This window comes from Aquarana catesbeiana, linkage group LG03 (assembly GCF_042186555.1).
Source record: "Aquarana catesbeiana isolate 2022-GZ linkage group LG03, ASM4218655v1, whole genome shotgun sequence".
NCBI classification, from domain to species: Eukaryota; Metazoa; Chordata; class Amphibia; order Anura; family Ranidae; genus Aquarana; species Aquarana catesbeiana.
This window is the reverse complement of record NC_133326.1, coordinates 493,038,510-493,063,555: the sequence shown is the minus strand read 5'-3', so window position 1 is coordinate 493,063,555 and position 25,046 is coordinate 493,038,510. Positions and strand designations below refer to the sequence as shown.

At 41.5% G+C, this 25,046-nt stretch overlaps 1 protein-coding gene across 1 annotated transcript in view; it reads left to right on the top strand.

The window, feature by feature from the left end:
• The window catches only part of MGAT4B (alpha-1,3-mannosyl-glycoprotein 4-beta-N-acetylglucosaminyltransferase B), a 992,488-nt gene that overhangs the window by 469,697 nt on the left and 497,745 nt on the right, over positions 1–25,046 (top strand). The window contains exon 5 of the mRNA XM_073621056.1: positions 5,601–5,647. Within this exon, the coding sequence (XP_073477157.1) occupies positions 5,601–5,647 (47 nt within the window). The remainder of the gene's footprint in view (positions 1–5,600; positions 5,648–25,046) is intronic.

The window sequence follows — 25,046 nt, the reverse complement described above, 5'->3', positions numbered from 1 at the left end:
TAAATTGCCAAATGCCTGTAACAGCTTGTAAACGCCTGTAAACGCAGCAACTCGCGTTTAGCCACGTTTCGTTTACAGGCGTTTTTAATTTTTGACTGTTTTAAAAAAAAACACTTCTAAAAGCGGCATGTAAATGCGGTTGCAAAACTGATGTTTTTAAATGTCGGTTACTATATGTCAAGTTAAATTGTTCAGGAGAGGTTTTAAAACGTTCTGTGTACATTAAACCTAAATGACAATCCTACAGATATTTTCATGTCACCACTTAATATGATGTATTTTTTATTGTCTGTTGAACTGTAGCCTTGCTTGTTGTTCTAAATCTAATGCCCCGTACACACAATCGGAAATTCCGCCAGCAAACGTCCGATGAGAGCTTTTGGTCGGAAATTGCGTCCGTGTGTATGTTCCATCGGACTTTTGCTGGCGGAATTCCCGCCAGCAAAAGATTGAGAGCAGGTTCTCTATTTTTTGGGCGGAAAAAGTTCCTAGCAATTCGGACGCGCAAAAAATGACGCATGCTCAGAATGAAGTACGAATCTTTTAATGCAGCGCATTCTTTTGTTCTTTATAATGCTAGAATAATGAATTTGTTTTGCTGCTGATATTCACACAGAGTTATTTTTTAATTTTTTTTTTAAATCAACATCTCCTGTTTTTTTATTATTTTTAAATTATTTTCTAGTGATCTCCATAATTTTTTTTTTAGTGTGTCAAGTTTCCACAACAACATTGTTATCTTGTATTTAATTGTATGTAATTGTATGTATCTTGTATGTATGTAATTAGACATTGTATTTTTGAAATGTACCTGCCTACTCACAAACAAACTGTCCTATTTGAAGAAAAACACATAGGCAAGTATTTTCATATAAAAAAAATCTCCATTTATTCTGGCTCATAACAAAATAAAGAGGAAGGCAACGCTGGAGAAACTGCTTGAATTTGTACACCAGGGCACACATCAACTCTTTGTACTCCCTATTATATGGACTTCTCAGGCTACCAATTTTTATTTACAATCTGGTCCAGGACTCCCAGAGATCTGGAACAGCAGCAGATGACATATATGTCCCCAGGCTGTGGTACTACAACACCCTGTGTCTTCTGTCAGACCAGACTGAACCCAGGCCATCACTTTCTTGTCTTCCCTGCAGCCTTCCCTCCACGCTTCCCTGCAGCCTTCCTTGGAGGCTGTGGCTTTGGAGGTGACCTTGTGGCAGGAGGAGAAGGAGGATGGGCAAGCGCACATAAGTGCATGTTATCAGTCATTTGGCTCCTCAACCCCTTATGAAGGGCCTGAAAAATAATCTTTTCACAGATGAGGCGTTGGCCCTCCTCCATTTGCTGCAATTTTGCAGCTACATAGCAGCCATAGGCCTCTTCAGCGTCAGGGGGTGTTTTCAGGGCTGCATTAGTGTTCTTAATGAGGCCCAGTGCTACCTCCTCCACGTTACTCCCCTTTCTGGCCCTTTTTGTTGTAAGGCGGAGGGGAGGCACCTGGGATTGGGTGAGGCTACTGGGCCTGGCTGACACTTACCCCCGCCTCCTCCTGGCTCCCACATTCCAGAGCCTCTTCCTGTCTGAGGTCTTCCTGTGTATGAAAAAAGGACATAGTTTTAGTTTTTGGTTCATCAATCACACACAATTTTCAGCTCATGACTGTTGCAAATTGAATGTTAATAAACAGAAAAGACTTATTCTGAGCCCAGCATTTTTCATTCTTGTCACAATCATTTTTGCCCCCTACTGTCTATTAATATGTAAATCACTTTTTTGTTAAATCATTCATTTGTTATCAATAATAACATCTAGTTAACAACAATAATTTTCGGACAATAAATATGTTAAGAAATACTATACCTGGCTCCAGCTGGGCTCCTCAACTTCTTCCAGGATGGAAGGCCCAGGTTGGTCCTCGGAAGCCTGAGCTGGGGTTGAGGGAAGGGTGGATGGAAGTGTAGAAAGTGATTCCCTGGCTTCAATCTGGTCTTCCAGAAACCGCATCCTGTTGTAGTACCACAGACTAGGTACATACACATCCTTTGCTGCTGCTCTTGATTTCATGTAAGCCTGGACCTTATTAAGCTCCTTCCTATACATGCATACAAGCTTCCTATACATGCATACAAGCTACTAATTTTCCTATCCACAAACTCGATGTCTGCGTTGGGGACCTGCGTCTTCACAAATTGCAGCGGTTTCTCCAGCGATGCCTTCCTAGCTGGTTTATTTCGATATAAGGGGTTTTTAACCTCCCACAAATTTCTCATATCCCTGTATGTGTCTATGAACTGGCCCATGAATTCCGGGTTTTTGAATTGTTTCATATTTGCTGCAAAACACAAGACAAAAACACTAATATCAGGCTAAACTCTCCTAATCTTATCCCAATATAGGCCTCAATCTTGAATCAGTATAGGCCACTGATGTCCCAAGTTAAAATGTTACCTTATTCTCACGATCGGAACTTCCGCCACTCACAGATCGTACGTATGACACGTGCGTGTTAGCTTTATATACACTGTGCATGCGTGAAACTCCGCTTGCATCGCCCGCCCCTGACGTTCTTTCTAGAATATTCCCCACCCCTTCTCTTTCGTCGCAGTGGGAGAGGAACATGGTGGAGACATAGCAGTAACTAGGAGGAAAGCCCGGAGCCAGAAACGTCACGATCCCGCAGGAGATTTAAGGCCTCAAATATGGCCTTTGTAGAGATGGTGGAGATGGTGGACATCTTGAACAGGGACGACTGTGACCTGAAGTATGGACCTTACCTAAACCCAAATGTGAGAAAGGCTAAGATCATGTCTAAAGTTGTGAAGAGTCTGCACAGGAATTTTGGGGTACGACGATCCAAGGAGCAATTGAGGAAATGCTGGTCAGGCCTGAAATTGAGGGATCAGGATCAGTACAGAAGGATCAAGAAAGTGCTTCTAAAAAGTAAGTAGTTGTCGTGTGTGCCTATTATTATTATTATTACTTGCATGCTGCTCCATGTACTTTTCTTTAGGCCCCTTTCACACTGGGGCGGTGTCGGCAGTAAAACGGTGCTATTTTTAGCGCTGCTTTACCGTCATTTTAGCGGCGGTATTCGGCCGCTAGCAGGGGAGGTTTTACCCCCTGCTAGCGGCCGAGAAAGGGTTAAAACCACCGCAAATCGCTGCTGCAGTATACACCGCTCCTTCACCGATCCAAAGATGCTGCTAGCAGGACATTTTTTACCGTCCTGTCAGCGCACCGCTCCAATGTGAAAGCCCTCGGGGTTTTCATATTGGAGACAGAGGGCTTTGCAGGCGCCCCAGTGTGAAAGGGGTTTTACTGTTGTACAGTTTTAAATGGCTACTTTCATGTTCGTGGGCACAGTAATCGGTCACAGTAAACATTGTTCGTTTGCCAACTAAATATGTTTTTGGCAGATACAGGGTTAACTACATTTGGTCATGCCTATTTGTCTTAAAAGAAGTTTAGGACATTGTTGTCTAGATGTGTTTGAAACTAGAAAGAATTGCAAACTTGATTCAGTGTAATGTAAGGAGAGGACACTCAGCAGCTGTTTACACATCTGGACTAAGGAGCACTAGTGTGGGACACCATAACAAATTTTTTATGGTGTCCCACACAGGTACTCCAGTGGATACTTGGGGTGTCTCCATGTGTGAAAATTGGCCAAAAAAGTTAAGTATTCCAGCTTTGGTAAGGTAAAAAATCATGTCTTAAGCTTGGAACTCTGCCAAAACAGACAATTGTACCCCACTTCCAAGCAATGTTTCATATTCCTATTTATGGCCTCAAATATCTGTGTGCTAAGTATACCTTTTGTTTCATTATCATAGGGGAGAAAAGACTCGGGACGTCTGAGGACACCAGGAACCCTCCACCTCCGAAAGAAGGGGAACAGAGGACACCACAACCTCAGGATGTGGAGGAAGGAGAGGTGGAAGAAGTGGTTGAAATTGTCACCATAACAGGTCAGTGTCTGATACCACAGATTCAGGTAATAGATGTATGCCTGCATATTTATAATACATGGTGTGTATTTTTTCTTTTAGGTGATGTGCATGTTTTGGAAGAACAATCTACTCATTTCACCAGTGACAGTGCACAAATGCTAATCCAGGACACAATGTTTTGTAGTCGGGATTTAGACATCATAAAGCAAAAAACAAATGAGGTTGAACAAAAACTGAAGAACATGATTGATGTACTAGGAAGAATCTAAAAAAACAAAATGACACAATTTTTTTTTTTTTACCAATTTTTATACATTTTTGACGCATTTTAAAAGCCAAATTTTGAAGATGCACACAGTGTGTCAACATGTGCTATCTGCCATCAGAGAATATCAATGTACGTGTTTTGTGGGTGCAACCCCTTCCTCGCAACTCAAGTAGGTGAGAGGAAGTGGTTGCACCCCCAAAACACGTCCATTGTTCCCCCATGATGGGAGATAGCACATGTTGACATTAGGCATGGAATCAGGAGGGAAATCCCCAGTTTGACTCCCAATTTGGGTGCATCTTCAAAATGTGGCTTTTACAGGGGTGACATCACCCTATCTGATGAAGGCAAGATCAACACATTTTTGACACTGTAATGTCTGATATTGCCTTCAGTTTTTCAATGTTGAACTTTGTAAGTTCCTGAGTTGTGTATGTTATGTTTTGAAACATGCCTGTTTATGTAAAAAAAAAATCAAGGTAAAACTTTATAAAACCAAGATTTTTTTTACACAAAAATGTTTTATAATGCACATGTGCATGTGCACGGAGTAAAAGGTTTTATGCTCAACAATGTGTGGCTTCTTTTTTCAATGCTCAATACCAGTTATTGTATTAAATTGGTGTTTACAGTGACAATGGGTGTTATTTAATAATGGAAAAACCACTTGGCACTACAAGTGCACTAGGAGAACCTAGGAGACAGCTAAAAGAAACGCAAGCAGTAAATCAAAATCAAGATTTTATCAGATAAAATAGAAAATATATAATAATTTACAAATTTGCTGGCATAGCAATGGCCCCCCTAATACCCCCCCCCCCCCGAACACGAATTCCAGACAAACTGCAGAATAAACAGTATGTTAATATATGTGAACTGCCAAAGGATTTGTAATTGTTTTCAGCCCAATCTTGTAAGCCAGGCACTTCTGGCAGACGGCACAGTCAGGTTCTTGACCTCTGCAGATCATGTAGGTAAGCAATGCAACCTGCAAGTCTCAATGCAGCCTGTGACTGACCGGTAAAGGAGCAATAGTACACTGATGAGGTCCTTCGTCTTGTAAGCATGTTCACTGAGTTAGATCAACAGTACTCTGCAAAGAAATAAAGTCCAGATTGGTTCTAGGTGCTGCTGTTCATTCTCCCAGGCTGAATCCTCTTTTGCAGGGGATAAAAGGGCTAAAGGGGGGGCTAATAATTAAGACCGATTCAGTGCTGTGTAAAAATAAATCTAATAGTTTTTTTTTAATTAATACCTAACTGGATAAATGTATATTTTGTTTATATGAATGGCGCTCAGTTTTAAAGTTTTAGAAGACATTATCATGCTTTTATTTAAATCAAATTCATATATCTATGTTGTATCTCCTCTCTTTGCAGACTGATGCACAGTACGCGACTTCTGTGGCTGAAAACATAAAAAGCATGTAAGTTTTATTCCTTTGTGTCTCCACGTGGCTGCATTTATGATCCAGCTTTAGAACCAGCCACCCGTGCTTTGTTATTTCTAAACACAAGATTAGCTTCCATAGTGGAATATAATTTGGAAAACATTAGCAGGAAAGTAACAGAGGTGTTGTTTCAGGATGGTGAGGGTGGAGGCGAGAAGAAATTAGCACATATAACTTGCAAGGTTGGATATTTCTTTGCAACGTCCTTGAAATGTTAGTTGAAACGGTTATAAAATCTTGGCATGGATTTGTCATTTTAATTTATGTGTTTGGTGTGTCGCTTCCAGCATTCTTGATTAGAATTAAAAATGCAGTGAATGGATTAGGTGGAGGTATCTGAACCTGATTAATAGACCGTAGTACAAAATAAATCATATATTAGAAAATTAAAGTGTAAGTTCACCTTTTGGAGATGAAAAAAAAGGGGAAAAAACATAGATGCATCACAAGTGATAGTAAATTTTTCTTAGATGCATGTCTAATCTCCAGTATATCTTATCCTTCTCACTATGCTTAGGAATTTACAGATTTCTTTAATCTTGTTGACTTGTAAAAAGAGAAGTAAACCAGTTATTGGGAAAAAAAACCTATAAATGCAGGCACCATAAGATGGCAGTACATACAGTACAATTGTTTTTTTTTGTCTTTCTATGTGGTCTTTGGAATGCACTCGTAAATAAAAGATCCGCATAAGAAAGGAGAGAGGGCAAGAGATGTATATACACTCACCGGCCACTTATTTAGGTACACCTTGCTAGTACCAGTTTGGACCCCCTTTTGCCTTCAGAATTCCTAATTCTTTGTGGCATATATTTAACAAGGTGTTGGAAACATTCCTCAGAGATTTTTATCCATATTGACATGATAGCATCACGCAGTTGCTGCAGATTTGTCGGCTGCACGTCCATGATGCGATGCTCCCGTTCCATCACATAACAAAGGTGTTCTATTGGATTGAGATCTGGTGACTGTGGAGGCCATTGGAGTACAGTGACCTCATTGTCATGTTCAAGAAACCATTTTGAGATGATTTGAGCTTTGTGACATGGTGCATTATCCTGCTGGAAGTACCCATCAGAAGATGGGTGCACTGTAGTCATAAAGGGATGGACATGGTCAGCAACAATACTCAGGTAGGCCATGGCGTTTAAACGCTCAATTGGTACTAAGGGGCCCAAAGTGTGCCAAGAAAATATCCCCCACACCATTACACCACCAGCCTGAACCGTTGATACAAGGCAGGATGGATTAATGCTTTCATGTTGTTTATGCCAAATTCTGATCCTACCATCTGAATGTTGCAGCTGCTGTGGCTCTCTCCTCTCTTTCCCTGCATTCACAGGCAGCAGCAGGAGCCATTGTTATTCAAATCTTGGAGGAGGGATTATGATGCGGGCCAAGCTGCTGTGTGTGTGTCAATGGATGCACACAGCCCAGGAGTGAGCCTGCATATGTGCCACCATAGGAAGCGGATTCCTATGGTGGCACACAGAGAAGCCCTGTGGTGACAATGCTGCTCCTCTATAGATACAGTACAGTGAATGAGCATTTTCTCCCTAGGAAAATAAGTGTTACTGATCTAAACCCCAGGTAAAAAGCTTAAAAAAAGAACACAATTGCAGCTACCACTTCCTAAGGATGGGTAAGCTGCAATACATAACATTGTTGTTCTTGGGTTTGGATACCCTTTAATCAGGGCCGTCTTTGATATTGATTGGGCCCTGTCCAAACATTTTCTTGGGGCCCCCCTCCATTCTGAGACTTACAAAAAATAGCAGGTGGACTCAAAATCAGTTTACTGCAGCAGATCACACAGCAATTGCAATTGGTTGCCAGAGATTACAGCCTTTCCTTACTGTTCACTGACTGGTTGCTAAAGGTTACAACACATAATTTCTGCTTGCCGATTGGTTGCTAGAGGTTACTGCACATTATTAGCACTCACTTATTGGTTGCTAGGGGTTACAGCACATCATTACCACTCACTGATTGGTTGCCAGGTATTACAGCAGATTACTACTGTTCACTGATTGGTTGCTACAGGTTAATACACATCATTACCACTCACTGAGCACTGGAACAATTCCAAATAATTGAGCAAGTAAAGCGGCACATTAATACACATACTACAGGAAAGGGTCAGAGACTGCAAATATTCTGCAGGAGAGCATCAGAGACTGCGGACATGCTACAGGAGACAATCAGAGACTGTTGACATTCTACAGGAGAAAATAAGAGACTGCGGACATACTACAGGTGACAATCAGAGACTGCGGACATTATACAGGAGATAATCAGAGACTGCAGACATTATATAGGAGACAATCAGATACTGCAGACATGTTACAGGAGACAATCAGAGACTGCAGACATTATATAGGGGACAATCTGAGACTGCAGACATTATACAGGAGATGATCAGAGAACTTTCAGCAATGCACAGCTTTACAGTTGAATAACACAGCTCAGAGTTTCAGAAGTGAGGCATTTTATGGGTGTAAGGACATACCTGGCCATTCGAGCAAACGGGGGCGGGGCTTCCACTCTCTGCTCTCACTACAACTGCTCTCCCCTGAGCATACAGGCATGGGGCAGGGTTAGAGTATTAGTGGAGCTCCTGGCCCCACCCCTGGACCTCTGTACTCCCCAGCCAGTATAGAGGGGCGGAGCCAGGAGCTCCACTGACACTCCCACTCTGATCACTGCTCTCGCTACAGCCGCTCTGTTCCGAGCATATAGGTTGCATGGGGTGGGGTCAGAGCATCAGTGGAGTTCCCGGCCCCACCCCCTCTCTGCTGGCTAGCTCGAAATACAGCCTCCCGTGCCCTCTGTGCGCTCTGCAAAACCGTCATTGGGGCCCCAATTCGTGGGTAGCGTGGGCTCATTGCTTTGGGCCCCCCAACAAAGATTGGGCCCTGGGCAGGTGCCCCGTTTGCCCTGTGTTAAAGACGGCCCTGCCTTTAATCCTAAAAAAAGCAAAAACAAAAAACAGAGGGACACCTTGTGTCTACATATCATTGATGGCAACCAGCAAATGTTAAGTAAACAACAAAAGGTGAGAAACCATGAAAAGGTGTATAGAGAGGGTATTAAAACCAGTTACAATTGTTTGACCTCTGTCACAAAGGGGCAGTGCATACTCCTGAGTAAATGATGACTTTTGAAAGTCATTATTTGAATATGATTTTCAGCAAACACAGTAGTAAATTGAGGTCCTTTGTAGAGATTTAGGTGCAAATCATAATGCTACCTGTGGCTTTGTTTTCTTTAGGCACTACTATGCTATGCTCCATTGGGTGTAATGCTTGACAAAGGGAGGTCATAGATCTCTTCAGAGTAACAGGTAGCTCTAAATGAGCTTCCAGTTCTCCAGTGCACTGCAGACACTGGCTTTTAATCTTTTAGTTCAAATATGTTGCCTTTTAATCATTTTACACTTTGCAGGATGCTCTCTCAGACAGAGAGCCTGTTTCAGAGACAGATGTCTCTGTGGGTGCTTAGTGATCAGCATATACAGTAATCTGTTGAACATCCAAACTTAAATGTACTTCATCTTGTACCTGACCCAGAACAAAGTTGCCAAATACTTTGCTGATTGTTTGTGAGCCTTAGCTTAAAACAAAACTGCACATTAAGGACCCTTTCACACTTTTTCAAGTGCTTTTGCATTAAAAAAGCGCCTGAAAAGTTCAAGAAAAATGCTTACATTTAAAATCAATGAATGCGTTTACTCTGGGGCGGTGTGCTTCCATTGCAGTGAAAAAAAAATCCTGCTTGCAGCATCTTTGGAACATGTTTGGAGAGCTAAAAAAAAACCCCACCAAAAACCCACCTTTCTTTTCGAAGCAATGGAAAATGTGGTAAAAAGGTGCCCGTTTTTGAGTCACATGTCCTTAAAAAACGACACCACAAATATGGTAAAATCACGGCAAAAATGCATATGCGTTTTTGCATTGAATCAGTGTGAAAGTGGCCTAAAGGACAAGTGTACCTTTGTACAGTTGTCCTTTAACCCTTTGCTGTTGGAGCATTTTTTTTTTTCAGTTTTCCCACACATGAAAAAAAGCACAGTTTTACTTCCTTTTAAAATCCCAAAACATGTTTTTCTGAAGGCACATGGCCTAAAAAAATTCTTGGCAAATGCAGTTTTTTATATTCCATGATAATAGCATAGCTGGTTATCAAATAAGTAAAAAAAAAAATACATTGAACTTCTTTTTAAAAAATACATCAAAATTAATTGAAGTACACACAAATGCAATAAATTTTCAACATTTTCTGTAAATTTTAAGAAATGAGATTTAACAGAGTAAATAGGCACCAAGATCTCAAAATTGTGTGAATCTGTTAAACAGCTACAAACTTTGATACCCAGTATTTTCCACAATTCTTTAAAAACCTTTACAGCTTATCAGTTTAGAGTTAAACAAAAATAATGGACCTGAAAGTATTCCTTTTACTATGCGATGCATGGTGATACCTATTATGTGCCACTCAGTCATCATTTACTTACCTGTGTGTGCGTGCTAGGATGGATATATTTTAGTTTTTAAAAAATTTTCACTTGTTCACTTTTTTTTTACATACATTTCTTGCTATCACGAGGGAGCTGACAAACCCATACCTGCAACATTTATGCCCCGTACACACGGTCGGATTTTTCGATGGAAAATGTCCGATCGGAGCGTGTTGTCGGACATTCCGACCGTGTGTGGGCTCCATCGGACATTTTCCATCGGATTTTCCGACACACAAAGTTTGAGAGCAGGCTATAAAATTTTCCGACAACAAAATCCGATCGCGTCAATTCCGACCGCGTGTGGCCTGTTCCGACGCACAAAGTGCCACGCATGCTGAGAAGAAATTCCGAGACGGAACAGCTCGCTCTGGTAAACTTAGCGTTCGCAATGGATACAGCACTTTCGTCACGCTGCAATGCTAAAAATGGTTTAATACAGCGCACTCTCTTCTTCTTTATAATGTGAGAAGAATGAAGTAGTTTTGCTGCTCATATTCACACAGACTTCTCACAAACTTCTTTCTTTACTATTTATCTGGATTCCCTCAATATATTTTGATTTGTCACATCTGACAACATTATTTTTGTGTTGGTTTTTTTTTTTTTTTGGTTTTAAGGCAGATTATTATTTTTTTTTTTTTTCCAAGGCTGATCTTTGTTTTATTGTATTTTTATTTTTACTCCAGAATATTTTTGTGTGTGTTTTGTGTGTCAAGTTATCACAACACCATTGATATGTTCTATTTAATCTGTAGGAGATTGTTTGGTGTTGTTGTCTCTTGTTAATTTCACATTGTACTTTCGAAATGTCCCTGAATCCTCACCAACAAACTGTCCTTTTTGGATGAAAACACACATAGGAGAGTATAATTTTCCCCAAAAATTCATTTATTAAAGAGGGAGGCAACGCTGGAGAAACAACAGAAATGGGTGAAGCCTTGGACCCCCAGGGCACACATCAACTATTTTCAAGCAAAATTGGTGGCCTGAGGAGTCCTTATCTACGGGAGTACAGTCTGGTCCAGAAGTCCCAGAGATCCGGAAAGCAGCAGATGTCATCTGTGTCCCCAGGCTGTGGTCATACAAGAGACTGCAGCTTTTGTCAGACCAGACTGAACCCAGGGCCATCACTCTCTGGTCTTCCTTCCACGCTGTGGCTCTGGTGGTGGAGTTGTGGCAGCAGGAGGAGGAGGAGGAGGATGGTCCAACGTAATCACGTCGGTCTTGGGTGTGATTTCGCCACTCACCCCCTTAGTTAGGACTTTATAAATAAGTTGCTTACACATGAGGCGTTGACCCTCCTGCATGCCCTGCCACATTCCACAGCCTCCTCCTGGCTGAGGTCTTCCTGTGTATGAAAAAGGGACATAGTTTTAGTTTTTTAGTCATCATTCACACACAATTTTCACCTCCTGACTGTTGCAAATTGAATGTTAACAAATATAACAGACTATCATTCTGAGCCCAGCATTTTTCATTCTTGTCCCAATTTTGGGTGCCCACTGCTGTCTATTGATATGTAAAACACTTTTTTCAATCAGCAATTAGTAATCAATAATAACATCTAGTAAAGATCATTTCTTTATTGACAAGAAATCTGTAGAAGAATGCTATACCTGACTCCAGCTGGGCTCCTCCACTTCTTCCTGGCTGGAAGGCCCAGGTTGGACATCGGAAGCCTCAGCTGGGTGAAAGGAAGAGTGGAGAGGGATTCCCTGACTTCAGTGTGGTCTGACAGAAATCGCAGTCTCTCATAGTACCACAGCCTGGGGACATAAATGTCATCTGCTGCAGCTCCGGACCTCTGGGAATCCGTGACTTTCTTGCGCTCCCTAAGATAAGTGCTCCTCAGGCCACCAATTTTGGCTTTTAAATAGGGGATGGTTGCTGTGGGGACCACCGGCGTCACCAACTCCAGTAGTTTCTCCAGCGCTGCCTGCCTCTTTTGTTTATTATTGTAATAGGGATGTCTCACCTGCCACAGACAGGGCAGCTCCCTGTATTTGTCTATGAACAGGGGGAGGAAGTTGTGGTCATTGAAGCCATCCATTTTCTCTGCAAGACACAACACAAGACAAACCCTAAGGTCAGGCCAAACTCTCCTAATCTTGTTACAATATAGGCTTCAATTTCGAAGCAGTATAGGCCCAAGTTTAGATCTTACCTTCGTTATCACGATCAGCGCCTCCGATGCTCCTTCCTCTGCTCACAGATCGTACGTAATCCGCACGCGTGTTACGCTTTATACACACTGCGCATGCATGTAACTCCGCCCGCCCCTGACATTCTTTCTAGTCTATTCCCCGCCCCTTTTCGTTATGCGCAGTAGGGGAAGAGCACATGGCGGATACACAGCAGGTGCGTGCTAATTACAGGAACGAGGAGGAGGAAAGCCCGGATCCGGACACGTCCCGATCCAGAAGGAGATTTAAGGCCTCAAATGTCCTTTGGCGAGATGTTGGAGATGGTGGACATCCTGAAGAAGGCCGACTATGATGGAAAGTATGGACCTTACCCCAACCCCAATGTCCGAAAGGCCAAGATCATGGCAAAAGTGGTCAGGAGTCTGCACCGGAATTTCGGGGTACGACGATCGAAAGATCAGCTCAGGAAGCGGTGGTCGGACCTCAAATTACGAGAACATGAGCAGTACAGAAAGATCCAGAGAGTGCTGCAAAAAAGTAAGTAGTTGTGCTGTGTTCCTATTCTTTATGTTTATTACGTTCGTGCTGCTTTTCTTAAAAGTGTACATTTTAAAATGGCAACTTTCATGTTCATGGGCACATTATTCGTTCGTATCAAACATTTTTCTTTCGGCCTATAAAACACCATTGTTTTGGCCATATGCATTTGGCCACATTTTTTACGCCCTACTTGTATGAATCTAATTTGGTTGTGTAGATAGCTTTGTTACTAGAATGAAATACAAACTAGATTCTGTGTAAGGAGAGGACACTGAACAGCTGTTTTCACATCTGGACACTGGAGCACTAGTGTGGGACACCAGAAAACTATTTTTATTAGGGGGGCACACAGGTCCTCCAGTGTCTACTATAGGGGGGTCTCCATCTGTGAAGCGTGTACTAAACAGGTAAAGTATTGCAGCTTGACAAAGGACACTGAAAATGCTACATTTTGGAACTCTGCCAAAATTGACAATTGTACCCCACTTCCAAGCAATGTTTCCTATTTATAGTTCTGATATCAAATATTTGTGTGCTAAGTATAGCATTTTTGTTTTACATAGGGGAGAAAAGACTCGGAGGACACCCCTCATCCGAGGAGACCACAGACCCCCCTCCTCTGGAAGAAGGGGAAATCAGGTGAGTGTCTGCGACCACAGGCTCAGGTAAGAGATGGATGCCGGCATATTTTTGATACCTGTTTTTGTTTGGTTTCTCTCTTTTTAGGTGATCGTGATGTTGTGGATCCAGATCCTTTCACATCAGAAAGTGCCCAGATCCTGATTGGGGAGATCATGGGGTGTAATTTAGAATTGGAAAACCTCAAGAAAAACATCAATGATGTTATTCAAAAGAATAAAAACATCATTGATGTTTTGGGGCGAGTTTAAAACCCCTCCAAATCACTTCTTCTTTTGTGTGCTACAATGTTCAAAATGTTTTAGCGATTTTTAGAAAAGCCAAATTTGGAGGATGCACACAGTGTGCCAACATGTGCTATCTGCCATCACGGGAGATCAATGGACGCGTTTTGGGGGTGCAACCCCTTCCTCAATAATAAAGTAGCTGAGAGGAAGGGGTTGCTCCCCCAAAACGTCCCTTGATCCCCCGCGATGGCAGCTAGCACATGTTGACATTGGCAAATTTGTGTGCATCTTCCAAATTTGGCTTTTCCTGGGGTGACTTCACCCCATCTGAACGCAATATCAAACACAGTTCCTAAATACTCATGTCTGATATTGCCTTCAAGTTCTACCTAATGTGAACTTTGTAAGTTCAAGATTTGTGTCTTTCTTGTTGGTTTTACACATGCCTGTTTTATCTTAAATGGACATTTCTATTTTTGATAATGCCACCCCAAAAATTGTTATACAACAAACATGTTGGTTTGTTTTAAAAACCTTTTCTAAATGCACATGTGATTGTGCAGGTATTAAAAAGATTGTTAATCAAGAATGTGTGGATTATTGTCTCAACGCTAGAACACTTTTGTGGTGATGTAATTGCTGCTTTTTGTGAAAATGGTTTTTTTTTCCTAAGGGCAAATCCTCTTTGCACTACAAGTGCAGTTTCAGTGCATTTTCAAGTGCACTTGTAGTGCAAAGTGTCTTTGCCTTTAGTAAATAACACCCAACAGTGCTTTGTATAAGGTTACACAATTACGCCATTTTCAGGACTCCCCACATTTCTGTTAGGGTCAGCTAAAACAAACACAAGCAGTAAATGTCACCAAAGATTTGCTTTTTTTTTTGGATTTTATTTGATAAAGGCTTCACAAATTGTCTGGCATATTGATGGCCCCCCTACCCGCAAAGAACTCAAGGTATCTTAACCGGATGTCACGGGCACTCAGGGAGGGCAAGCCAGGAAGGCCACTTTCAAGCGTCGTCAGGGTTGTTTCATTTAGCATTCCGGCCTCAGGCCCAACTGAACCAGAATAGTTGGCAGAATGTTGGCGTAAAAAGTTATGTAGAACACAGCACGCCAGGATTATATGATTAAGTTTATACTCCGCCATATGGATGGGTGTCAGAAATAGGCGGAACCGGCTGGCCATGATTCCAAATATGTTTTCCACCACCCTTCTGGCTCTGGCCAGCCGGTAATTAAAAACCCTCTGTTCCGGGGTGAGGGTCCTCATCGGGAATGGCCGCATAAGATGGTCCCCCAGCGCAAATGCTTCATCTGCAACGAAGACGAATGGGAGTCCTTCCACATTCTCTTCTGGAGGTGGCAAGTCCAAGCTGCCATTCTGGAGACGCCTGTAAAACTCCATCTGGGCGATGACTCCACCATCGGACATCTGGCCATTCTTCCCCACGTCCACATACAGGAAGTTGTAATTAGCCGACACCACCGCCAACATCACAATACTATTGAACCCCTTGTAATTATAATAGTACGACCCCGAGTTGGGTGGTGGGACGATGTGGACGTGTTTCCCATCAATTGCCCCTCCGCAGTTAGGAAAGTCCCACTGCTGGGCAAAGTGGGAGGCCACAGTCTGCCATTCCTGTGGCGTGGAAGGAAACTGTTGAGGAAAACAAAACAAAATTAGTATTTTTGCACATAAACATGGAAAGCAGATTAGACACAAACATTCTTGGCCAACATCCAGATAACATTTATTAAGGGGAATTTTACAACACCAAAGTATAAGGTACACCTATCATATTCACCCTCCCCCCTCTCATGGGCCATTTCTAACATTATAGGGGGGGGGGGGGATCTTGGACAGGTAACCCTCTTCACTTCATTGAGAGATGAATGCCTAAATACAGGGTATTACTTGGAACAGCCCCTCCTTAGTTACACTATTGGCAGCCCACTGAACAGGTAAGAAGTGTCATAATACAAAGATATAAATACACAGTGTACACATTTGAGCACATTTGGACATTCTGCTATTACCTATCAAGATAATAATAGGATACAAAAACTTTCAACAGTACCATTTGAAAGTATACAGGCAGACCCTTTCACTACATGCTTTGGGGAATTCATCCATAAATCTGACCACAAAAGAGAGGGGTATAGTGTGTATGGGTTTGGCAAAGTCAGCAGATAGATGATTGAGGATAGATAGAGAATTGGTATCAGCTGACTTAGCAGTTGGGGGGAGGGAGGGTTAATAAAAATGATTTGGGGACACCACAAAAAAAGCAACTGGCACTCTGCCTGAATTTAAAGCACAAATCACATTTATAAACATTTTAGGGGGGTTTAGGGTAAAGCACTACTATGGAGCTGATAAAATATATTGTTAAGTGACTACATGAGGTGAATATAGGGCCAGGAGAACATGCTGGGGAGGTTAGTGAAGGCAAATATGTATGAAGGACTAAAAAAATAATTGCATAAAAATCCAGCATGCATGAGAACAAAGCATTCACAGCATATTACAATCATGGTAATTAGGGAATGAGGAAAGAAATACAATATATTAGCAAACATTCAATACAATAAAATGTGATATTAAAGGATAAAAATCTTACCTTCATATACTCCTTCTGCAGGACCTGGATGATGGCAGAACAGGTCTCTGGGATAATGATCCCCAGAGCCTGGGGGGAGATGCCTGTTGAGAACTTGAGGTCCTGCAGGCTTCTCCCTGTCGCCAAGTACCGCAGGGTAGCGACGAGCCTCTGCTCCGGAGTGATGGCTTGCCTCATGCAGGTATCCTGCCTGCTGATATAGGGGGTCAGCGAAGCCAACAAACGGTGAAATACGGGGTCCGTCATCCGGAGAAAGTTCCTGAAATCATCAGGATTATTCTCACGGATCTCACAGAGCAAAGGCATATGAGAGAACTGGTCACGCTGAAGCAACCAATTCTTGGTCCATGAACTCCTCCCCACCCTGTTCATGGACTGGACTTGTGTCAAGGTCAGGACCCCAACACCAAGCCCCCGCACAGCACGAACTCTACAAGGAGTACGTATACGCAACATGGCTAGAAAACGGGCGGCTGCTCAGAACGAAGTAACAGAACGCACTGAAGAACAGCAAGGCCTGTGAAGAGCCACCTGAAAAACAGTAACGAACGAACAAGAACACAATGACAAGTCAATGGTACTCGCTGAACGCACTGAAGAGCAAATACAAACCCACAAGCACAAACTGAATCGAAGAAAACGATCTGAAAGCCACGAGTCTGAAAAAGTTGGTTCTGAACTGGCCTTTTCTAGTCTCATCATATGTGGTTGACGTCGCCGCGTTGTTGGCGATCGGAAATTCCGACAACTTTGTGCGACCGTGTGTACGCAAAACAAGTTTGAGCCAACATCCGTTGGAAAAAATCCTAGGATTTTGTTGTCGGAATGTCCGATCAATGTCCGACCGTGTGTACGGGGCATAATAGTTGTGAAGGAGGGAAAATCTGGAAAGCAGAAAACATGCAGCGTGCAAAGCACACCCTTAATTGGAAGTGGGTATGCCTGGATTTTGGACTTGACCTAAAAGAATATGTTTAAATATAGTCTAGTGGCTATCTTTATACAATGGAAATCAATCCATCCACCTGCCCTGGCTGAATGGTCACAAATCCTGAATGAGATCTATGCGATGGAGGCAACTGACCAAAATAAATATCCCCAGGCCCTTGAAACATGGTCCTGTCGGCTAACCATACAGACTCATAAGTATTCAAACACTCTGCCCAACAATAGAATATCAATAATTCTGCGCTGCCCAAAAAGGTGAAGTCAGCAGCTAACACGGCCAATAGGATATAAGCAAATAACAATAAAACAAAAATATGTGTAGCGCTAAGAGTTCAATATAGGGACGCTAAAGTCCAACCAATAATGAAAAACATCTAAAAAAGGGAAGAAAAGTCCTCAATATCTATAAGACTCATAAACATAGTCCGCATAAATGTGATGACTTCCTGTGAAAAGCAATTCAAATGCATGACATTCAAGGTGAAGACAGAAGAGGCACTCACTCTGGACTCACTCTGCCCAACAATAGCCTGAGATGCTTTTTTGTTACTGGAAGATTTGATACTTTATATACTCTGAGGCTCCATTCACGTCTAAACATGTGTTTTCAAAGGAGGGCCTGGTGGAAAGGCGGAACCAAGTGCTTTTTAGGGAAAAGGGGTACTGTTTGTGAAGAGGGAGGAGGCACTAGTGCTGTGCAGAGGAAGAGGATGGCCACTAGTGCTGTGCAGAGGGAGAGGATGGACACTGATCTTCTGCGGAGGAAGGGGGTTACTTAGCAAAGGTGCCTAAACTGGGTACAAGAATGAGTGTTCCATTACCGAACCGGTAGCAGAACACAGCCTGGATCCACAGGATGCTGGGATTTTGTTAAAATCTTAGGACAGTCCTGTAGAATCTGGTGCTGTATGGAGGTATGCTATGTGATTGCACTTAAGGAGTGACACCTCTGAACTTGGAAGTGCTAAGAGCTGAGTGCTTTCCAGGCTCATTGCTTCTATGTGAGGTTGAGAAACAGATGTTTCTTGTTTTCCCCCTGCTTGCGATCCTGACAGAGCCAAGTGATATCCTGTACAGCAAGGGTCATCAACCACTGGGCCTCGGCCTTTCTGCAGCCGGGCCGCGGGCGGCTGCCATGAGACACCTGGGTGGGCTGTATGAAAGAGCCAGGCAGGCGGCATGAGACAACCAAGCGGCCGGCATATGAGAGCTGGGTGGATGGAAGAAACGAATGGGCGGGCAAGCAGAGATGACATCATCTCTCTCTGCCATCCGCATCACTGCTCTTCCGTCCTCACAGCCGGTGTTCTGTCAGCCTCGATGTCGGAGGTGCGGCAGGGAGCAGAGAGATGATATCAAGTAGTAGGGAGTTGGCATGTAAGACTGGTCATACACAGTGAGAATTCTTTCCTGCAACCACATTTCCCCCCATCAACACAGACAGTGCTGACAGGGAAGTCAGCAATTGTCTTCTCCCGGCAAAGGGAATTGTGGGCAGACGGGGGGACAGTGATTATTGCTAGCGGGTTTAGCAGCCGCTAGTGATAATCACAAGAGAATCCAGCAGGCTGGTTATACCCAAGTTGATTGATCGATCAATCAATTTGGTACATTCAGGATGCCCATTACCGGTTAGAATCTAACCAGTCTTTAATGAAAATGTACTGTACATTAGTATTTTATTCCTGTAATACTTTCACCTTTTATCCCATGACCTATACATTTAATCTTCATGAGACTTTCCTGCGTTTTTTGTGCAGAGAAAACAGCAGAAGTTGTTATCCTTTATCTCAAGTAGCTACCTTCATGTAGACATGCTCTTTGTCCCATGAACACAGCCACCAGGAATAAACAGTCTTTTTCCACTTTACCTACAGAATTGCATGTCTATCAATACAACGTACAAAAGCTACCTCAATTGAAGACATTAACACTGCTCTGGTGTGTATCAAAGCACATCCTTGTAAGTGCGTTTAAAAGGACTTGTCAAGATTGGGTTTAGGCAAGAATCTTAATATTTGGTAATATAAAAAACATACTTAGTAGCTGAAGTTAAGATCTAAAACTTTTATTGTTGCCATTCACGGAACACCTTGTGTTTTTTTTTCAATGAATACCTTGCATTCTCTGATTGGATGAAGATGAGATCCTGATGTTACCACCCACCTTGTCCAATCAATTAACTGAAAAAAAATGTTTTATGTAAATGGGGGCAGTGTCGGAGCATGCAACTATGCAGAAGGGCAGCTGCACTGCACCTGAAAGGTTGTTGCTATAACTGTAGTATTGATGACAACTACAGTAATTTTCAGCTTCCGCAGGGATAGTTCAGGTATTAGATATGCAGGCTTACAGTATATTGATCATAGTTAGCCAATGTAACTATGCAATACAATGCCGAATACTTAAACCAGCTTTAAGAAATAGTTACATATTACTCCTTGTATAAGTTCTATTTACATTAGTTGAATCAGACACTTCAGCAAGAGTCAGGGGTTTAAGGGCAGCTTCACAGTAACGTGCGTTAGTGCAACACATGTACTGCGTTTGATGCGATTCATTCTGACTGTCACCCCAACACACTAAATGAAGACACCTACATTGCAGTCATCAAAATATCGTACTGACTCCATACCGGTATTTAAGCAATTTTAGTAGACCAGTTTGAAAAAGTGAGACATCAAGCAGCATTTAATAAAAAATCAAGAGTAGAGTGTATTATATCAGTGAAAAAATACAAGCAAAATAATATGCAGACTCAGTTAACAGTACTTAAACATTTTTGTACTAGGCAGCATTTCAAAAGGGAAAGACGCCAGACAGCTTTTAATAAAAAACAAAACAAAAAAAAATCAATATTACAATGTATTTTTTCTCCCCCAAAAAAGCCAGCAGAATATTGTACTGGCTCAATTCAGTATTTCAGCTCTTTTGCTGGGCTGTATTTTATAAAGAAGGGACACCAGGCAACTTTTAAAAAAAATAAACGTTAAAGGAGAAGTCCAGCCTGAGCTCATTTGGCTGGGCTTCTCCTCTGGGTCAAAGAAGTGCACTCCTGTGACCCGTTTTCAGCAATGAGCTGTCTGAAGTCCGCTCTCTGCTGACGTCACCAGGATCAGTCCAGGCACCGTGTCATCCTGACTTCCGAAGTCTGGATGCGCCAGGTACCTGGACTGATGGCAGTCTCAGCCTCTCAGCGAGCCGCTGAGAAGGCCGCTCCACCCCCTCCATAGCTCAGTGCTCCAGTGAGAGTGGAAGAGCAGAGCAGGAGAGCTGCTGATTGACAGTCAGCAGCTCTCCGCTCAGAGAGGTGAGAGAACCGAGCCATCTGTGTATTATTACAGTGTATTATTGCACAGGCAGTCAACAAGCAGCATTTCATCAAGTAACCAACAATAAAATGTAATAATTTAAAGGATAAGTTTACCTTTGGTAACATGTTACATGTTCCACCCCGCTGCATCATATATTCAGAGTCCTGTGAATTAACTACATGTCCAAACATCCTTTGTGGCTGTCAGCTTGTAGTTCTCAATTCACTACCATGGCGCAGTGGTAGTTCATTGAGTCTTCCTGTCAGTCTGAAACTGCCTGGCCGTATGATGTATGGGCAGACAGCTCACACTGACCGTCTGCAGGAGACCCGCATGACATCAGCGATCTGCTGATCAGTGATGCAATGCTTTCCAGGATCCTAAAAAATAAAATTGCAAATGCACATTTTTTTAACTGCAAAAAAAATGTGCATTTATTTATTTTTTAAAGTGAACTTATCGGTACCAGTGAGAGTGGCTGTGCGTGTTCCAGGGGCTACCTCCTCTTGCTTTCGGGACTTTGGCATGGAAGGTACAGTGCTACACACATGGTGGTCATGTTCAAAAGTCAAATGATTTTGGATTCGCATTCCTAACTTTACTCACTAACCCAGGTGCAGCAAGCATTACCGAGAAGCCTAGCTGATGGGATACCAAGGCAGTCAAATAAAACTCATAGCATTTATCTTCACGGCAGCCAGGATCGGAATAGCCAGGTCCTGGAGGTCATCCATAATCCCCTTCGACTTGGTGAAAACTAAGTTGTGATGGATCATGGTTAATGAACGCCTCACGGCAATATTACTTGACAAAGGGGCCACATTTGATAAAATCTGGGAACCCTGGATTAAATACTTGTCTGATCCCTTATGAAGCACTAGTGATCGATTATGTTTGGTCTTATGGAGTGCACTTTTCTCTCCACCTTTTTTTTTTCTTCTTCTTTTTCCTTTCCCTCTCTTTTGGTTACCTCTTTACTTTCCACCCCTGATCTATCAGGGAGATTGGCAATAGGAGATGTTTAGTAGTAAATAAGTTGTTGAAGGGGAAGACGTAGAACCTGACCGTTACTCTTAACATACTGTTTAGATTTCTCACCTCCACTGATTCCATAATGAAAGGGAATGTGGATGTGGGCCTCATGGCCATGTTGACATGGTTTCCCCCTCCCCCTAATATTGATCTCGGAGGAGCGATGGGGAAAACAAAACATTGTGTTACAGGTCATTATTTCATTGCTTATCTTGATGTGGTTTATTAACAGAAATGTTTCATCAGGTGTGAGTAATGAAAGACATCTACGGGTGTAGCTCAAAAAATTAGATAATCATCAAAAAGTTAATTTATTTCAGTAATTCAATTCAAAATGTGAAACTCGTATATTTTATATAGATGCATTACACACAGAGTGATATATTTCAAGCATTTCTTTCTTTTAATTGTGATGATTATGGCTTACAGTTAGTGAAAACCCAAAATTGGGGAGCCATGTCATCTGCTGGTGTGTTGGTCCGCTGTGTTTTATCAAAGTCAACACAGCCCTCTACCAGGAAATTCAAGAGCACTTCATGCTTCCCTCTGCTGACCAGCTTTATGTAGATCTGATTTCATTTTCCAGCAGGATTTGGCACCTGCCCACACTGCCAAAAGTACCAATACCTGGTTTAATGATCATGGTATCACTGTGCTTGATTGGCCAGCAAACTCACCTGGCCTAAACCCCATAGAGAATCTGTGGGGTATTGTCAAGAAGATGAGAGACACCAGACCCAACAATGCAGACGGGCTGAAGGCTGCTATCAAAGCAACCTGGGCTTCCATAACACCTCAGCAGTGCCACAGGCTGATCGCCTCCATGCCATATTGATGCAGTAATTCATGCAAAAGGAGCCCTGACTAAGTATTGAGTGCATACTTGACTGTACATGGACTTACTTTTGAGTAACCCAACATTTATGTGTTAAGAATTTTTTTTTATCTTATGTAATATTTCATTTTTATGAGATACTTAATTTTGTGTTTTTACTAGCTATAGGCCATAATCATCAAAATTAAAAGAAAGAAATGCTTTAAATATATCACCCTGTATTTAAAGCATCTATATGAAAGAAATGCGTTTCACTTTTTGAATTGAAAATACTGAAATATACTGAAAATACTGAAATAAATTACCTTTTTGATGATATTCTAATTTTTTGATATGTGATGTGATTCTCCAGCAATACCCATCGTACCAAGATATATGTTTATGGAATGTTGATATATTTCTTTGATGTACACTTGTCTGGAAAATGTAAATAAAAATCACTGGAAAGAGAAAAAGTGAATCTATCCTTTAACAGAAAAAGACAGAAAATCTTGTACTGACTTCATGCTCAGTACTGATGCTCTTTTACCAGACCTCATTTAGAAAAGAAAAGACGACAGGTAGCTTTTAATTAAAAAATCAACATTAGAGTGTATTATTTCACAAAAAAAAAAAGCAAATATTGACAAAGTGGTTATGCAAAAAAATATCAAGCTACTGCGGCTAAAGTAACGAAGTATCAACTGAAAACACATCACACAAAAACAGAGTAGTAAAAGCTGCCTTTGCATCATGGGAGTTTAATTTTTTTTCTTGTTTCAGTCCTGTAAAGCGATTGCCTTTAAGCGGTTGAGTGACCAAGCACAACTTCAAATATTTTATCTTTTTCTACATAAGTATGCATAGGGATCTCTGGAACGGTTGTCATCAAAGTATTTTGAAAACTACAACTAGGTCATGTTTTGTGATTAGTTTATATACAAAAGTTGCATGACTGAATACTTTTTAAATGTTTTAATTCTTATTGTAATAGTTTTCACATGTCTGCTAAAACTATTACATTTCTAGAAAGATAGTCAGAATTGGTATAAGATACACATTGCCACATCAGGTCAGTATCAGGCATTCCTTTTAATGCTATCCAATTAAGATTAAATCCGCAGCTGTATAATGAGAAGCATGACTGACCTCTTAAAAATGGGACATAAGTGGAGAAGTAACTCCCCTTCTGCCTCAGGCCCCTCTTACTGAACTGAGACTGCAGCATGTGATTTGACCGGCAGTTCCTGCCAATACACCACATAATGGATAGTTATCAGAGTATAATGGGCTTCTTGTAATGGATTCATTGTGTAGAGCTGGCTGCTAAAATTACCAGAAGTTATCCAAGAGTGTGCTTTGTTCCCAACACATTGATTTTTCTTTTATTTCTGTTTGGATGGAAGAGCCATCAGTCAGAGAATACTTTACACTGACCCACAGTTACTATTGCCCTAAAATTATGAAGGCTTTCCCGTTTGAGTTGATTTTGTAGTTTTCTTTAACACTATTTGTTTTAAGGTCAGGAAGGCAATTTAACATTACAGCAGTTTATTTGTTGAATCAGTATATGAAGACAGATCATCAACAAATCCACAACCACTTACCAGAATAGTAGCAGATTAATGAAAAACAAAGCAACATGTGGACTTGTTACCCATAGACCTAAGTTTCACCTTTGCAAGGGGGAAAATAATATTTGATAAATACAAGTTTTGATCCTGTGTTAGTAAATCCGTCCTATAGTGTGTGTGCATTATATTCAAGAAACAAAGCAGCACCACCAGGTGTTCAGACAAGTGGAGCCACAACAAAATACAAAACACACACGAAAAACAATACCCCCAGAAACAGATGTCTACACCACAAAGACTGTGTAATAGAAAAATAACCTTTTTATAAATGACATAACACTGTACAAATGTACAACACCCCAAAGATACAACCAGCAGATTAAATACATACAACTCCTGGCCTCCACCCAGAAAAACAGTATTAAAACACAAGTTCCTGTATAGTGTTATCATCCATCAGAGAACTCAAATAGAGCCCTGGATGACACCTACCTCGCTCAGTAAACAATATACATAAGGGGTGTATTATAATTCACTAAACACATACAAAATAATATGTATGGTATAAAAATGTAAAATTTGATATTACCAATAACCACCACCACTTCACCCAGTAAACTGTAATGTATTTGCAAAAATATGAATGAACTATGTATGCAAAAATTCCAAAATGAACAAGCCAAAAATCAAATGATAAGAAAAAAAATACTAAGACTTCAAAAGAGTGAACAGTGGTGTATCTTGGATCAGTGCTGAAGCATAAAGCATAACAGGGGGACTGTTGGCAGAGGGCTTACTGCCGCCAATCCCCATGTTAAGGGTGTTGACAAATGTTATATTTTTGTGCTCTGTAATATACACACATACAGTATGTCACAAAAGTGAGTACACCCCTCACATTTTTGTGAATATTTTATTATATCTTTTTATATGACACTTTCCTACAATGTAAAGTAGTCAGTGTACAGCTTATATAACAGTGTAAATTTTCTGTCC